The sequence below is a fragment of the Salvelinus fontinalis genome, chromosome 6, assembly GCF_029448725.1.
Source record: "Salvelinus fontinalis isolate EN_2023a chromosome 6, ASM2944872v1, whole genome shotgun sequence".
Classification (NCBI taxonomy): domain Eukaryota; kingdom Metazoa; phylum Chordata; class Actinopteri; order Salmoniformes; family Salmonidae; genus Salvelinus; species Salvelinus fontinalis.
In genome coordinates this window covers 84,561,007-84,579,505 of record NC_074670.1, presented here as the reverse complement: position 1 = coordinate 84,579,505, position 18,499 = coordinate 84,561,007, and the positions used below count along the sequence as shown (strand labels likewise).

At 49.4% G+C, this 18,499-nt stretch overlaps 1 protein-coding gene across 2 annotated transcripts in view; it reads left to right on the top strand.

Moving 5' to 3' along the window:
- LOC129858563 (ectodysplasin-A-like) overlaps positions 1–18,499 on the top strand; it is a 47,452-nt gene that overhangs the window by 17,366 nt on the left and 11,587 nt on the right. Inside the window, exons 3-7 of one of the 2 annotated variants that reach the window (XM_055927896.1) lie at positions 4,390–4,431; positions 5,407–5,586; positions 15,604–15,638; positions 15,875–15,926; positions 16,111–16,235. In XM_055927896.1, the coding sequence (XP_055783871.1) occupies positions 4,390–4,431; positions 5,407–5,586; positions 15,604–15,638; positions 15,875–15,926; positions 16,111–16,235 (434 nt within the window). Of the gene's footprint in view, positions 1–4,389; positions 4,432–5,406; positions 5,587–15,603; positions 15,639–15,874; positions 15,927–16,110; positions 16,242–18,499 lie in introns of both variants that reach the window. The other variant, XM_055927895.1, reaches the window with a different exon arrangement.

Below are 18,499 nucleotides of genomic sequence, written 5' to 3'. Positions count from 1 at the left end.
ACAGCCCCCCGGTTCGTCCTCTGAGACAGCCCCCCGGTTCGTCCTCTAAGACAGCCCCCCTGGTTCGTCCTCTAAGACAGCCCCCCTGGTTCGTCCTCTAAGACAGCCCCCCGGTTTGTCCTCTAAGACAGCCCCCCTGGTTCGTCCTCTAAGACAGCCCCCCTGGTTCGTCCTCTAAGACAGCCCCCCTGGTTCGTCCTCTAAGACAGCCCCCCTGGTTCGTCCTCTAAGACAGCCCCCCTGGTTCGTCCTCTAAGACAGCCCCCCGGTTCGTCCTCTGAGACAGCCCCCCGGTTCGTCCTCTGAGACAGCCCCCCGGTTCGTCCTCTGAGACAGCCCCCCGGTTCGTCCTCTGAGACAGCCCCCCTGGTTCGTCCTCTAAGACAGCCCCCCGGTTCGACCTCTGAGACAGCCCCCCGGTTCGTCCTCTGAGACAGCCCCACTGGTTCGACCTCTGAGACAGCCCCCCTGGTTCGTCCTCTGAGACAGCCCCCCGGTTCGTCCTCTGAGACAGCCCCCCGGTTCGACCTCTGAGACAGCCCCCCTGGTTCGTCCTCTAAGACAGCCCCCCTGGTTCGTCCTCTGAGACAGCCCCCCTGGTTCGTCCTCTGAGACAGCCCCCCTGGTTCGTCTTCTGAGACAGCCCCCCGGTTCGTCCTCTGAGACAGCCCCCCTGGTACGTCCTCTGAGACGGCCCCCCGGTTCGTCCTCTGAGACAGCCCTCCGGTTCGTCCTCTGAGACAGCCCACCTGGTTCGTCCTCTAAGACAGCCCCCCTGGTTCGTCCTCTAAGACAGCCCACCTGGTTCGTCCTCTGAGACAGCCCACCTGGTTCGTCCTCTGAGACAGCCCTCCTGGTTCGTCCTCTAAGACAGCCCTCCTGGTTCGTCCTCTAAGACAGCCCCCCTGGTTCGTCCTCTGAGACAGCCCCCCCGGTTCGTCCTCTGAGACAGCCCTCCTGGTTCGTCCTCTGAGACAGCCCCCCTGGTACGTCCTCTGAGACGGCCCCCCGGTTCGTCCTCTGAGACAGCCCTCCGGTTCGTCCTCTGAGACAGCCCACCCGGTTCGTCCTCTAAGACAGCCCTCCTGGTTCGTCCTCTAAGACAGCCCCCCCGGTTCGTCCTCTAAGACAGCCCCCCCGGTTCGTCCTCTGAGACAGCCCCCCCGGTTCGTCCTCTGAGACAGCCCCCCCGGTTCGTCCTCTGAGACAGCCCCCCCGGTTCGTCCTCTGAGACAGCCCCCCCGGTTCGTCCTCTGAGACAGCCCCCCTGGTTCGTCCTCTAAGGAAGGAAGAGGAGGGTGATGGGAGGAAGAGACGCGTGAGGAACAGGGGAGAGACGCTGGCCGGCATGTCTGTGAGGTACTCATGGTAAGGCTTAAATGGCCTTGGTGGTTGTAATGACGTGGTGAACACGGGGACAGCCGGACGGCTGTTTCACACTGTTCAGCAGCACACCCACCAACACGCAAACACAAGTAAGGCTGGTGATGCCCTTCTAGCATGTGTGAATTAATACACGCTTTCATCTGGCTACATTCCCCATCTGAGGCTAATTCAATGGACAGTGTTTTGGCAGGAAGATCTCTAATGATCCACTGCAGCCTTGCACACACACCGCAGACACACACACACACACCGCAGACACACACACACACACCACAGACACACACATACACCACAGACACACACACACACACCGCAGACACACACACACCGCAGACACACATACACCACAGACACACACATACACCACAGACACACACCGCGCGCACACACACACACACACACACACACACACACACACACACACACACACACACACACACACACACACACACACACACACACACACACACACACACACACACACACACACACACACACACACACACAGCCTGATCTGGGCTAAGAACGCTTCAGGCTGGAGGTGGAACCACACTTAGAAATTACTGGAATTACTACAATACAGACAAACACACACACACCGCAGACACACACACACACACACACCACACACACACACACACACACCGCAGACACACACACACACACCGCAGACACACACACACACACCACACACACACACACACACACACCACAGACACACACACACACACACCACAGACACACACACACACACCACAGACACACACACACACACACCGCAGACACACACACACACACACACACACACACATACACACCGCAGACACACACACACACACACACACACACACACACACACATACACACCGCAGAGCACAATATACCGATATACCGCCACACATACTCCATGTTCTGCTTATTAACGTAGAGGTTGTAGTGTTACTGTATTCAGGGAGGTAGAGGTTGTAGTGTTACTGTATTCCTGGAGGTAGAGGTTGTAGTGTTACTGTATTCCTGGAGGTAGAGGTTGTAGTGTTACTGTATTCAGGGAGGTAGAGGTTGTAGTGTTACTGTATTCAGGGAGGTAGAGGTTGTAGTGTTACTGTATTCCTGGAGGTAGAGGTTGTAGTGTTACTGTATTCCTGGAGGTAGAGGTTGTAGTGTTACTGTATTCAGGGAGGTAGAGGTTGTAGTGTTACTGTATTCAGGGAGGTAGAGGTTGTAGTGTTACTGTTTACAGGGAGATAGAGGTTGTAGTGTTACTGTATTCAGGGAGGTAGAGGTTGTAGTGTTACTGTATTCAGGGAGGTAGAGGTTGTAGTGTTACTGTATTCAGGGAGGTAGAGGTTGTAGTGTTACTGTATTCAGGGAGGTAGAGGTTGTAGTGTTACTGTATTCAGGGAGGTAGAGGTTGTAGTGTTACTGTATTCAGGGAGGTAGAGGTTGTAGTGTTACTGTATTCAGGGAGGTAGAGGTTGTAGTGTTACTGTATTCAGGGAGGTAGAGGTTGTAGTGTTACTGTATTCCTGAAGGTAGAGGTTGTAGTGTTACTGTATTCAGGGAGGTAGAGGTTGTAGTGTTACTGTATTCCTGAAGGTAGAGGTTGTAGTGTTACTGTATTCAGGGAGGTAGAGGTTGTAGTGTTACTGTATTCCTGTAGGTAGAGGTTGTAGTGTTACTGTATTCAGGGAGGTAGAGGTTGTAGTGTTACTGTATTCCTGGAGGTAGAGGTTGTAGTGTTACTGTATTCAGGGAGGTAGAGGTTGTAGTGTTACTGTATTCAGGGAGGTAGAGGTTGTAGTGTTACTGTATTCCTGTAGGTAGAGGTTGTAGTGTTACTGTATTCCTGTAGGTAGAGGTTGTAGTGTTACTGTATTCAGGGAGGTAGAGGTTGTAGTGTTGCTGTATTCCTGGAGGTAGAGGTTGTAGTGTTACTGTATTCCTGGAGGTAGAGGTTGTAGTGTTACTGTATTCAGGGAGGTAGCGGTTGTAGTGTTACTGTATTCAGGGAGGTAGCGGTTGTAGTGTTACTGTATCCAGGGAGGTAGAGGTTGTAGTGTTACTGTATTCAGGGAGGTAGAGGTTGTAGTGTTACTGTATTCCTGTAGGTAGAGGTTGTAGTGTTACTGTATTCCTGGAGGTAGAGGTTGTAGTGTTACTGTATTCAGGGAGGTAGAGATTGTAGTGTTACTGTATTCAGGGTTGTAGAGGTTGTAGTGTTACTGTATTCAGGGAGGTAGAGGTTGTAGTGTTACTGTATTCCTGGAGGTAGAGGTTGTAGTGTTACTGTATTTAGGGAGGTAGAGGTTGTAGTGTTACTGTATTCAGGGAGGTAGAGGTTGTAGTGTTACTGTATTCAGGGAGGTAGAGGTTGTAGTGTTACTGTATTCCTGGAGGTAGAGGTTGTAGTGTTACTGTATTCAGGGAGATAGAGGTTGTAGTGTTACTGTATTCCTGGAGGTAGAGGTTGTAGTGTTACTGTATTCAGGGAGATAGAGGTTGTAGTGTTACTGTATTCCTGGAGGTAGATGTTGTAGTGTTACTGTATCCAGGGAGGTAGAGGTTGTAGTGTTACTGTATTCCTGGAGGTAGAGGTTGTAGTGTTACTGTTTACAGGGAGATAGAGGTTGTAGTGTTACTGTATTCATGGAGGTAGATGTTGTAGTGTTACTGTATCCAGGGAGGTAGAGGTTGTAGTGTTACTGTATTCAGGGAGGTAGAGGTTGTAGTGTTACTGTATTCAGGTAGGTAGAGGTTGTAGTGTTACTGTATTCAGGGAGGTAGAGGTTGTAGTGTTACTGTATTCAGGGAGGTAGAGGTTGTAGTGTTACTGTATTCAGGGAGGTAGAGGTTGTAGTGTTGCTGTATTCCGGGAGGTAGAGGTTGTAGTGTTACTGTATTCCTGTAGGTAGAGGTTGTATATTGTTGTTGTTGACATCTGACACCTGGTGTTCAGTCCACCATCAAGACTAGATTAAACACTTATTTCTGTTTGTCTTTCAGAATCAACTGGGAAACGGAAAGAAACGGAAAGAAGAAAGAAAGGTGATTTCCTGTAATATATCCTCCTCTGAGCTTCCTGTAATATATCCTCCTCTGAGCCTCCTGTAATGTTTCCTCCTATAAGCTTCCTGTAATGTTTCCTCCTCTGAGCCTCCTGTAATGTGTCCTCCTCTGAGCCTCCTGTAATGTTTCCTCCTCTGAGCCTCCTGTAATGTGTCCTCCTCTGAGCCTCCTGTAATGTTTCCTCCTCTGAGCCTCCTGTAATGTTTCCTCCTCTGAGCCTCCTGTAATGTGTCCTCCTCTGAGCCTCCTGTAATGTGTCCTCCTCTGAGCCTCCTGTAATGTTTCCTCCTCTGAGCCTCCTGTAATGTTTCCTCCTCTGAGCCTCCTGTAATGTCCTCCTCTGAGCCTCCTGTAATGTTTCCTGCTCTGAGCCTCCTTTAATGTTTCCTGCTCTGAGCCTCCTGTAATGTTGCCTCCTCTGAGCCTCCTGTAATATTTCCTCCTCTGAGCCTCCCGTAATGTGTCCTCCTCTGAGCCTCCTGTAATGTTTCCTCCTCTGAGCCTCCTGTAATGTTTCCTCCTCTGAGCCTCCTGTAATGTTTCCTCCTCTGAGCCTCCTGTAATGTCCTCCTCTGAGCCTCCTGTAATGTGTCCTCCTCTGAGCCTCCTGTAATGTTTCCTCCTCTGAGCCTCCTGTAATGTTTCCTCCTCTGAGCCTCCTGTAATGTCCTCCTCTGAGCCTCCTGTAATGTGTCCTCCTCTGAGCCTCCTGTAATGTTTCCTGCTCTGAGCCTCCTGTAATGTTGCCTCCTCTGAGCCTCCTGTCATGTCCTCCTCTCAACCTCCTGTAAAGTACTGAGTTGATGGTGCCCAGATAACGTTCATGGACTTAATGAGACTCAGACTACCTGTTATGTTGAAACGTCTGCCTTAGTTGATCTGCAGACATGAGTTATCAATCAGTTGATAGGAATGATACTCATGATGTATTTCTGTGTGTCCGTGTGGCCCCAGGCAGGAAGAGGTCTCCTCCAGGAGCTCAGGGCTCCCCCGGTCCACCTGGTTCCCCAGGCCCCCAGGGGCCTCCAGGTATCCCTGGTATCCCTGGTATTCCTGGTAGCAACGCTGTGGGCCTTGCTGGACCTCCTGGTCTCCCCGGGGCACAGGGGCCCCCCGGGCTGACGGGACCGGCAGGTAAGGGATGAGATAATAGATCTAGACAGCATATTGGTCAGGCATATTATGGCTGTGTCCAAAATGACACCCTATTGGTGGTTGTAATCTAGACAGCAGTGGTTCCCTACTCCAGTCCTCCAGTACTACCAGCAGTGCAGTTTATTGTAGCCCTCGACAAACACACCTGATTCAACTTGCTAACTAATCATTTAGGCCCTCTGAGTTGACTCGGGTGAGTTCATCAAGGGCTACAATACAAACGTGTGTTGGTGAAGAGGAAAAGGAAATTCAACCCTGACCCAGAGAAGCATCGGCATTGTTCTGAACGGACTTCCTGTGGAGGGTCGGAACCCAGAGAAGCATCGGCATTGTTCTGAACGGACTTCCTGTGGAGGGTCGGAACCCAGAGACGCATCAGCATTGTTCTGAACGGACTTCCTGTGGAGGGTCGGAACCCAGAGACGCATCAGCATTGTTCTGAACGGACTTCCTGTGGAGGGTCGGAACCCAGAGAAGCATCGGCATTGTTCTGAACGGACTTCCTGTGGAGGGTCGGAACCCAGAGAAGCATCGGCATTCTTCTGAACGGACTTCCTGTGGAGGGTCGGAACCCAGAGAAGCATCGGCATTCTTCTGAACGGACTTCCTGTGGAGGGTCGGAACCCAGAGAAGCATCGGCATTCTTCTGAACGGACTTCCTGTGGAGGGTCGGAACCCAGAGAAGCATCGGCATTCTTCTGAACGGACTTCCTGTGGAGGGTCGGAACCCAGAGAAGCATCGGCATTCTTCTGAACGGACTTCCTGTGGAGGGTCAGAACCCAGAGAAGCATCGGCATTGTTCTGAACGGACTTCCTGTGGAGGGTCGGCATTCTTCTGAACGGACTTCCTGTGGAGGGTCGGCATTCTTCTGAACGGACTTCCTGTGGAGGGTCGGCATTCTTCTGAACGGACTTCCTGTGGAGGGTCGGCATTCTTCTGAACGGACTTCCTGTGGAGGGTCGGAACCCAGAGAACCATCAGCATTGTTCTGAACGGACTTCCTGTGGAGGGTCAGAACCTAAATCACAGTCAGCATAATTTTACTAGCGGGTGAGGGCATACCAGCCAACCGTTTCTATCATTTCTATAGGCTTTGCAATTGCGGTAGAAAACGGAGTGATGGCCTCTTAAAAAGAGGAGGATCCCATCAGCTTTCTATAGACTAGACCTACTATATTTATTTCTCAATATAGAAACGTAGGTGTAGACTATATTACATGGAATTATTGTGATGGTGTAGGTAGACCATATTACATGGATTTATTGTGATGGTGTAGGTAGACTATATTACATGGATTTATTGTGATGGTGTAGGTAGACTATATTACATGGATTTATTGTGATGGTGTAGACGATATTACATGGATTTATTGTGATGGTGTAGGTAGACTATATTACATGGATTTATTGTGATGGTGTAGGTAGACTATATTACATGGATTTATTGTGATGGTGTAGACGATATTACATGGATTTATTGTGATGGTGTAGGTAGACTATATTACATGGATTTATTGTGATGGTGTAGACTATATTACATGGATTTATTGTGATGGTGTAGACGATATTACATGGATTTATTGTGATGGTGTAGGTAAACTATATTACATGGATTTATTGTGATGGTGTAGACTATATTACATGGATTTATTGTGATGGTGTAGGTAGACCATATTACATGGATTTATTGTGATGGTGTAGGTAGACTATATTACATGGATTTATTGTGATGGTGTAGACTATATTACATGGATTTATTGTGATGGTGTAGGTAGACTATATTACATGGATTTATTGTGAAGGTGTAGACTATATTACATGGATTTATTGTGATGGTGTAGGTAGACTATATTACATGGATTTATTGTGATGGTGTAGACTATATTACATGGATTTATTGTGATGGTGTATGTAACGGCTGGTGCTCTCCTCATCCTCGGATGAGGTGAGGAGAGAAGGATCTTCAGACCAAAACGCAGCTTGCGGGAAATAAGCCATCTTTTTATTTATAACAACGATGAAGATGGCAACACGAAAACAAACACTTTAACAAACTTACAAAATAAGAAAACGACGTAGAACGAAACCTGAACATAAACTTACATAACTAAACATAAACTCACGTACAGGAAACAGACGACATCGAAACGAAACGAAACAAGCAAACGCTACAGTCCCGTGTGGCACGAACATACATACTGACACGGAAGACAATCACCCACAACGAACACTGTGACAACGCCTACCTAAATATGACTCTTAATTAGAGGAACGCCAAACACCTGCCTCTAATTAAGAGCCATACCAGGTAACCCAAAACCAACACAGAAACAGAAAACATAGAATGCCCACCCAACCTCACGTCCTGACCAACTAACACACATAACAACTAACATAAATAGGTCAGGAACGTGACATTACCCCCCCCACAAGGTGCGAACTCCGGACGCACCAGCACAAGGTCTAGGGGAGGGTCTGGGTGGGCATCTAACCACGGTGGTGGCTCAGGCTCCGGGCGCGGTTCCCACCCCACCATAATCCATCCTAGCTTCCTCCCTCCAAGAATGTCCACCCTCTTTTTTCCCCCACAAAATCCTCTTAATAACATACCTAATAAGGACAACACCGGGACAGAGAGATAAATCAAGACAGAGGGATAGATAAGAATATAGAGGTAGATGAAGATAGAGAGGGAGATCAGGTTAGAGGGGCAACTCCGGACTGAAAGGCAGCTCCGGACAGAGAGACAGCTCTGGACTGATGGGCAGTTCTGGGTATCTAGCCTTTTCAGGCTGAAGGGCAGCTCATGGCTGACTGACGAATCTCGACGCTCATGGCTGGCTGACGGCTCTCGACGCTCATGGCAGGCTGACGGCTCTCGACGCTCATGGCAGGCTGACGGCTCTCGACGCTCATGGCAGGCTGACGGCTCACGACGCTCACGGCAGGCTGACGGCTCTCGACGCTCATGGCAGGCTGACGGCTCTCGACGCTCATGGCAGGCTGACGGCTCTCGACGCTCATGGCAGGCTGACGGCTCTCGACGCTCATGGCAGGCTGACGGCTCTCGACGCTCATGGCGCTCTGACGGCTCTGGCTGCTCATGGCGCTCTGACGGCTCTGGCTGCTCATGGCGCTCTGACGGCTCTGGCTGCTCATGGCGCTCTGACGGCTCTGGCTGCTCATGGCTCTCTGACGGCTCTGGCTGCTCATGGCTCTCTGACGGCTCTGGCTGCTCATGGCTCGCTGGCGGCTCTGGCAGATCCTGTCTGGTTGGCGGCTCTGGCAGATCCTGTCTGGTTGGCGGCTCTGGCAGATCCTGTCTGGTTGGCGGCTCTGGCAGATCCTGTCTGGTTGGCGGCTCTGGCAGATCCTGTCTGGTTGGCGGCTCTGGCAGATCCTGTCTGGCTGACGGCTCTAGCGGCTCCTGTCTGGCTGACGGCTCTAGCGGCTCCTGTCTGGCTAACGGCTCTGTAGGCTCATGGCAGACGGGCGGCTTTGCAGGCTCATGGCAGACGGGCGGCTTTGCAGGCTCCTGGCAGACGGATGGCTCAGACGGCGCTGGGGAGACGGATGGCTCAGATGGCGCTGGGGAGACGGATGGCTCAGATGGCGCTGGGGAGACGGATGGCTCAGATGGCGCTGGGGAGACGGATGGCTCTGGCCGGATACGGTGCACTGTAGACCTGGTGCGTGGTGCCGGAACTGGAGGCACCGGGCTAAGGATAAGCACCTTCCTACTAGTGCGGGGAGCAGGGACAGGGCACACTGTACTCTCAAAGCCTACTCTATCCCTGATGCGAGGTACCGGCACTGGTGACGCCGGGCTGAGGACAAGCACATCAGGATTAGTAGGGGGAGAAGATACAGTTTGTACAGGGCTCTGGAGACGCACTGGTAGCTTAGTGCGTGGTGCCGGAACTGGAGGCACCGGGCTAGATACACGCACTACAGGGAGAGTGCGTGGAGGAGGAACAGGGCTCAGGATACGCACTGGTAGCCTAGTGCGTAGTGTAAACACTGTAGGTACTAGGCTGGGGCGGGGAGATGGTGCCGGAAATACCGGACCGTGGAGGCGTACTGGCACTCTTGAGCATTGAGCCTGCCCAACCTTACCTGGTTGAATACTCCCGGTTGCCCGACCAGTGCGGGGAGGTGGAATAACCCGCACCGGGCTATGTAGGCGAACCGGAGAAACCATGCGTAAGGCAGGTGCCATGTATGCCGGCCCGAGGAGACGCACTGGAGACCAGACGCGTTGAGCCGGCCTCATGACACCTGGCTCAATACCCAATCTAGCCCTCCCAGTGCGGGGAGGTGGAATAACCCGCACTGGGCTATGCACTCGTACAGGAGACACCGTGCGCTCTACTGCGTAACACGGCGCCTGCCCGTACTCCCGCTCTCCACGGTAAGCCTGGGAAGTGGGCGCAGGTCTCCTACCTGCCCTTGGCCCACTACCTCCTAGCCCCCCCCCCAAGAAATTTTTGGGAATTACTTACGGGCTTTTCGGGCTTCCGTGCCAGACGCGTTCCCTCATAGCTCCGGTTCCTCTCTCCGGTAGCCTCTGCACTCCCCAGTGCCTCCAGCTGCTCCCATGGCTTTTCGGGCTTCCAGCCACGTCTCCTTGCTGCCTCCTTAAACCACCGCTCCTGGGCTTTAGCTGCCTCCCTCTCTTCCTGAGAACGGCGATTTTCTCCTGCCTTAGCCCAGGGACCTTCTCCATTCATTATCTGCTCCCATGTCCAGAAATCCTTGTTTTTCTCCTGTCCCTTACTCCGTTTATTTTTCCCTTGCCGCTTGGTCTTAGCGAGGTGGGTGATTCTGTAACGGCTGGTGCTCTCCTCATCCTCGGATGAGGTGAGGAGAGAAGGATCTTCAGACCAAAACGCAGCTTGCGGGAAATAAGCCATCTTTTTATTTATAACAACGATGAAGATGGCAACACGAAAACAAACACTTTAACAAACTTACAAAATAAGAAAACGACGTAGAACGAAACCTGAACATAAACTTACATAACTAAACATAACTCACGTACAGGAAACAGACGACATCGAAACGAAACGAAACAAGCAAACGCTACAGTCCCGTGTGGCACGAACATACATACTGACACGGAAGACAATCACCCACAACGAACACTGTGACAACGCCTACCTAAATATGACTCTTAATTAGAGGAACGCCAAACACCTGCCTCTAATTAAGAGCCATACCAGGTAACCCAAAACCAACACAGAAACAGAAAACATAGAATGCCCACCCAACCTCACGTCCTGACCAACTAACACACATAACAACTAACATAAATAGGTCAGGAACGTGACAGTGTAGGTAGACTATATTACATGGATTTATTGTGATGGTGTAGGTAGACTATAATACATGGATTTATTGTGATGGTGTAGACTATATTACATGGATTTATTGTGATGGTGTAGGTAGACTATATTACATGGATTTATTGTGATGGTGTAGGTAGACTATATTACATGGATTTATTGTGATGGTGTAGACTATATTACATGGATTTATTGTGATGGTGTAGACTATATTACATGGATTTATTGTGATGGTGTAGGCTATATTACATGGAATTATTGTGATGGTGTAGGTAGACTATATTACATGGATTTATTGTGATGGTGTAGACTATATTACATGGATTTATTGTGATGGTGTAGACTATATTACATGGATTTATTGTGATGGTGTAGACTATATTACATGGATTTATTGTGATGGTGTAGACGATATTACGTGGATTTATTGTGATGGTGTAGACTATATTACATGGATTTATTGTGATGGTGTAGGTAGACCATATTACATGGATTTATTGTGATGGTGTAGGTAGACCATATTACATGGATTTATTGTGATGGTGTAGGTAGACTATATTACATGGATTTATTGTGATGGTGTAGACTATATTACATGGATTTATTGTGATGGTGTAGGTAGACCATATTACATGGATTTATTGTGATGGTGTAGGTAGACCATATTACATGGATTTATTGTGATGGTGTAGGTAGACTATATTACATGGATTTATTGTGATGGTGTAGACTATATTACATGGATTTATTGTGATGGTGTAGGTAGACTATATTACATGGATTTATTGTGATGGTGTAGACGATATTACATGGATTTATTGTGATGGTGTAGGTAGACCATATTACATGGATTTATTGTGATGGTGTAGGTAGACTATATTACATGGATTTATTGTGATGGTGTAGACCATATTACATGGATTTATTGTGATGGTGTAGACTATATTACATGGATTTATTGTGATGGTGTAGGTAGACTATATTACATGGATGTATTGTGATGGTGTAGGTAGACTATATTACATGGATTTATTGTGATGGTGTAGACCATATTACATGGATTTATTGTGATGGTGTAGACTATATTACATGGATTTATTGTGATGGTGTAGACTATATTACATGGATTTATTAGACTTGTTTAAAAGTAGATGTTCCTAAGGTCTGCATCAGTGGCCTGTAGGCTGCGTGTGGAGGACCGGAGGAAGCCACTGCATCAGTGGCCTGTAGGCTGCGTGTGGAGGACCGGAGGAAGCCACTGCATCAGTGGCCTGTAGGCTGCGTGTGGAGGACCGGAGGAAGCCACTGCATCAGTGGCCTGTAGGCTGCGTGTGGAGGACCGGAGGAAGCCACTGCATCAGTGGCCTGTAGGCTGCGTGTGGAGGACCGGAGGAAGCCACTGCATCAGTGGCCTGTAGGCTGCGTGTGGAGGACCGGAGGAAGCCACTGCATCAGTGGCCTGTAGGCTCCGTGTGGAGGACCGGAGGAAGCCACTGCATCAGTGGCCTGTAGGCTGCGTGTGGAGGACCGGAGGAAGCCACTGCATCAGTGGCCTGTAGGCTGCGTGTGGAGGACCGGAGGAAGCCACTGCATCAGTGGCATGTAGGCTCCGTGTGGAGGACCGGAGGAAGCCACTGCATCAGTGGCCTGTAGGCTCCGTGTGGAGGACCGGAGGAAGCCACTGCATCAGTGGCCTGTAGGCTGCGTGTGGAGGACCGGAGGAAGCCACTGCATCAGTGACCTGTAAGCTGCGTGTGGAGGACCGGAGGAAGCCACTGCATCAGTGGCCTGTAGGCTCCGTGTGGAGGACCGGAGGAAGCCACTGCATCAGTGGCCTGTAGGCTGCGTGTGGAGGACCGGAGGAAGCCACTGCATCAGTGGCCTGTAGGCTCCGTGTGGAGGACCGGAGGAAGCCACTGCATCAGTGGCCTGTAGGCTGCGTGTGGAGGACCGGAGGAAGCCACTGCATCAGTGGCCTGTAGGCTCCGTGTGGAGGACCGGAGGAAGCCACTGCATCAGTGGCCTGTAGGCTCCGTGTGGAGGACCGGAGGAAGCCACTGCATCAGTGGCCTGTAGGCTGCGTGTGGAGGACCGGAGGAAGCCACTGCATCAGTGGCCTGTAGGCTGCGTGTGGAGGACCGGAGGAAGCCACTGCATCAGTGGCCTGTAGGCTGCGTGTGGAGGACCGGAGGAAGCCACTGCATCAGTGGCCTGTAGGCTGCGTGTGGAGGACCGGAGGAAGCCACTGCATCAGTGGCCTGTAGGCTCCGTGTGGAGGACCGGAGGAAGCCACTGCATCAGTGGCCTGTAGGCTCCGTGTGGAGGACCGGAGGAAGCCACTGCATCAGTGGCCTGTAGGCTGCGTGTGGAGGACCGGAGGAAGCCACTGCATCAGTGGCCTGTAGGCTGCGTGTGGAGGACCGGAGGAAGCCACTGCATCAGTGGCCTGTAGGCTGCGTGTGGAGGACCGGAGGAAGCCACTGCATCAGTGGCCTGTAGGCTGCGTGTGGAGGACCGGAGGAAGCCACTGCATCAGTGGCCTGTAGGCTGCGTGTGGAGGACCGGAGGAAGCCACTGCATCAGTGGCCTGTAGGCTCCGTGTGGAGGACCGGAGGAAGCCACTGCATCAGTGGCCTGTAGGCTGCGTGTGGAGGACCGGAGGAAGCCACTGCATCAGTGGCCTGTAGGCTGCGTGTGGAGGACCGGAGGAAGCCACTGCATCAGTGGCCTGTAGGCTCCGTGTGGAGGACCGGAGGAAGCCACTGCATCAGTGGCCTGTAGGCTCCGTGTGGAGGACCGGAGGAAGCCACTGCATCAGTGGCCTGTAGGCTGCGTGTGGAGGACCGGAGGAAGCCACTGCATCAGTGACCTGTAAGCTGCGTGTGGAGGACCGGAGGAAGCCACTGCATCAGTGGCCTGTAGGCTCCGTGTGGAGGACCGGAGGAAGCCACTGCATCAGTGGCCTGTAGGCTGCGTGTGGAGGACCGGAGGAAGCCACTGCATCAGTGGCCTGTAGGCTCCGTGTGGAGGACCGGAGGAAGCCACTGCATCAGTGGCCTGTAGGCTCCGTGTGGAGGACCGGAGGAAGCCACTGCATCAGTGGCCTGTAGGCTCCGTGTGGAGGACCGGAGGAAGCCACTGCATCAGTGGCCTGTAGGCTGCGTGTGGAGGACCGGAGGAAGCCACTGCATCAGTGGCCTGTAGGCTGCGTGTGGAGGACCGGAGGAAGCCACTGCATCAGTGGCCTGTAGGCTGCGTGTGGAGGACCGGAGGAAGCCACTGCATCAGTGGCCTGTAGGCTGCGTGTGGAGGACCGGAGGAAGCCACTGCATCAGTGGCCTGTAGGCTCCGTGTGGAGGACCGGAGGAAGCCACTGCATCAGTGGCCTGTAGGCTCCGTGTGGAGGACCGGAGGAAGCCACTGCATCAGTGGCCTGTAGGCTGCGTGTGGAGGACCGGAGGAAGCCACTGCATCAGTGGCCTGTAGGCTGCGTGTGGAGGACCGGAGGAAGCCACTGCATCAGTGGCCTGTAGGCTGCGTGTGGAGGACCGGAGGAAGCCACTGCATCAGTGGCCTGTAGGCTGCGTGTGGAGGACCGGAGGAAGCCACTGCATCAGTGGCCTGTAGGCTGCGTGTGGAGGACCGGAGGAAGCCACTGCATCAGTGGCCTGTAGGCTCCGTGTGGAGGACCGGAGGAAGCCACTGCATCAGTGGCCTGTAGGCTGCGTGTGGAGGACCGGAGGAAGCCACTGCATCAGTGGCCTGTAGGCTGCGTGTGGAGGACCGGAGGAAGCCACTGCATCAGTGGCCTGTAGGCTCCGTGTGGAGGACCGGAGGAAGCCACTGCATCAGTGGCCTGTAGGCTCCGTGTGGAGGACCGGAGGAAGCCACTGCATCAGTGGCCTGTAGGCTGCGTGTGGAGGACCGGAGGAAGCCACTGCATCAGTGACCTGTAAGCTGCGTGTGGAGGACCGGAGGAAGCCACTGCATCAGTGGCCTGTAGGCTCCGTGTGGAGGACCGGAGGAAGCCACTGCATCAGTGGCCTGTAGGCTGCGTGTGGAGGACCGGAGGAAGCCACTGCATCAGTGGCCTGTAGGCTCCGTGTGGAGGACCGGAGGAAGCCACTGCATCAGTGGCCTGTAGGCTCCGTGTGGAGGACCGGAGGAAGCCACTGCATCAGTGGCCTGTAGGCTCCGTGTGGAGGACCGGAGGAAGCCACTGCATCAGTGGCCTGTAGGCTCCGTGTGGAGGACCGGAGGAAGCCACTGCATCAGTGGCCTGTAGGCTCCGTGTGGAGGACCGGAGGAAGCCACTGCATCAGTGGCCTGTAGGCTCCGTGTGGAGGACCGGAGATGCTAAATGCGTTTATGTTCATTAACGGTCAACTACCCTGAGACCGACAGTTATTTGATTGACAATCTCCTGCTGACAACATGGCCGCCGCAGCTCTAGTTCAGATCACTTTTTCCTTTGTTCTCCTGCCTGAAGTTGGGGTTTAGGGGGTCGCGTCCCAAGTGAAACCCTGTATAGTGCATTACTTTTGTTGGGCCCTGGTCAAATGTAGTGCACTGTAAATGGGAATAGGGTGCCATTTGGGACAAAGTTAAGAGTTAGGAACTGATCCAGGATCTGATTCTATCTGTTACAGGAGTCGACGATAAAACCAAAACGAGAGAATTCCAGGTAGAGTATCTCATCTTTGAACAAACATTTTACAACACATTATTACGTAACTTATTGTTGTACCGAACAACGATGAAGGGTGGGAGTAACGCTGTGCCCCTAAAGACTTGATGAGAAATGATCTACCGTATGTGATGTGTGTTGCAAGGCCTTTCTTGTTCTACTAAACTGTATTGAAGGTTGAGGTTAGGTTGAGCGCCAGTCGACTGACTAGATGTATGTGATGTGTGTTGCAGCCTGCTGTGGTGCATCTACAAGGACAGGAAACCACCATACAGGTTAAGGAGGGTAAGTGTCCATTGTAGATATACCTTTTGTGTGGTATTATCTACATTCAATACTGTCGGTGTAAATTTACTCTTGTTCAGAGGTGCTCTGGGTGTTTACTATGGTTGTTTTAACTGCCTTTCCCCCCATGATTGATTGATTGATTGATTGATTGATTGATTGATTGATTGATGTCTTTGTCTAGACCTGTCTGAAGGTGTTTTGAGGAACTGGAAGATGGTGGCGATCCACCACCGTGTCTTCAAGATGCACTCTCGCTCCGGAGAACTGGAGGTCCTACTAGGTGGCATCTACTTCATATATAGTCAGGTAGAAGTGAGTAGTGACTACTACAATAATACTACAACTCTACTACATTACTATATACTACTACAGTCTCTACCTACTTCATATATAGTCAGGTAGATGTGTGTAGTGACTACTACAATAATACTACAACTTTACTACATTACTATATACTACTACAGTCTCTACCTACTTCATATATAGTCAGGTAGAAGTGAGTAGTGACTACTACAATAATACTACAACTTTACTATATACTACTACAGTCTGTAGATACTTCATATATAGTCAGGTAGAAGTGATTAGTGACTACTACAATAATACTACAACTTTACTACATTACTATATACTACTACAGTCTGTAGATACTTCATATATAGTCAGGTAGAAGTGAGTAGTGACTACCACAATAATACTACAACTTTACTATATACTACTACAGTCTGTAGATACTTCATAGATAGTCAGGTGAGTAGTGACTACTACAATAATACTACAATTCTACAATAATCTTACAACTACCCTACAATAATACTATAGCTCTACTACAATAATACTACAACTATACTATATTACTAAGTACTACTACAGTATCTACCTATTTTATATATAGTAATACTACAAATGTACTACAGTAATACTACAGTAATGCTACAACTGTACTATAGTAATACTACAACTGTACTATGGTAATACTACAACTGTACTGTAGTAATACTACAACTGTAATACTACAACTACTACAGTAATACTACAACTACTACAGTAATACTACAGCTGTACTATAGTAATACTACAACAGTACTATAGTAATACTACAACTACTACAGTAATACTACAACTGTACTATAGTAATACTACAACTATGCTATAGTAATACTACAACTACTATGTAATACTACAACTCTACTAATACTAGAATTTAATTTGTCATATGATTGGTAAACAACAGGTGTAGACTAACAGTGAAATGCTTACTTATGGGTCCTTTTCCAACAATGCAGAGTTTAAGATAAATAGTGACACAAGGAGTAACTAATAACGAGTAAATATAACACGGCTATATACAGGGAGTAGAAAATAACGAGTAAATATAACACGGCTATATACAGGAAGTAGAAAATAACATGGCTATATACAGGAAGTAGAAAATAACATGGCTATACACAGGAAGTAGAAAATAACATGGCTATATACAGGAAGTAGAAAATAACATGGCTATATACAGGGAGTAGAAAATAACATGGCTATATACAGTAAGTAGAAAATAACACGGCTATATACAGGAAGTAGAAAATAACACGGCTATATACAGGAAGTAGAAAATAACATGGCTATATACAGGAAGTAGAAAATAACATGGCTATATATAGGAAGTAGAAAATAACATGGCTATATACAGGAAGTAGAAAATAACATGGCTATATATAGGAAGTAGAAAATAACATGGCTATATACAGGAAGTAGAAAATAACATGGCTATATACAGGAAGTAGAAAATAACACGGCTATATATAGGAAGTAGAAAATAACATGGCTATATACAGGGAGTAGAAAATAACATGGCTATATACAGGAAGTAGAAAATAACATGGCTATATACATTTTACGTTACTGTCTTATTCTAAAATTGATTAAATTGTTTTTCCCTCATCAATTTACACACAATACTCCATAATGACATCACAATACTCCATAATGACAACACAATACCCCATATGACATCACAATACTCCATAATGATCACACACAATACCCCTTATGACATCACAATACCCCATATGACATCACAATACTCCATATGACATCACGATACTCCATAATGACAACACAATAACCCATATGACATCACAATACTCCATAATGAGCACACACAATACCCCATATGACATCACAATACTCCATAATGACAACACAATACCCCATATGACATCACAATACCCCATATGACATCACAATACTCCATAATGATCACAATACTCCATAATGACAACACAATACCCCATATGACATCACAATACCCCATATGACATCACAATATTCCATAATGATCACACACAATACCCCGTATGACATCACAATACTCCATATGACATCACAATACTCCATATGACATCACAATACTCCATAATGATCACACACAATACCCCGTATGACATCACAATACTCCATATGACATCACAATACTCCATAATTATCACATACAATAGCCCATATGACATCACAATACTCCATAATGACAAAAGCAAAAACACATTTTTAGAAATTTTTACTTTAAAAAAAGGCAG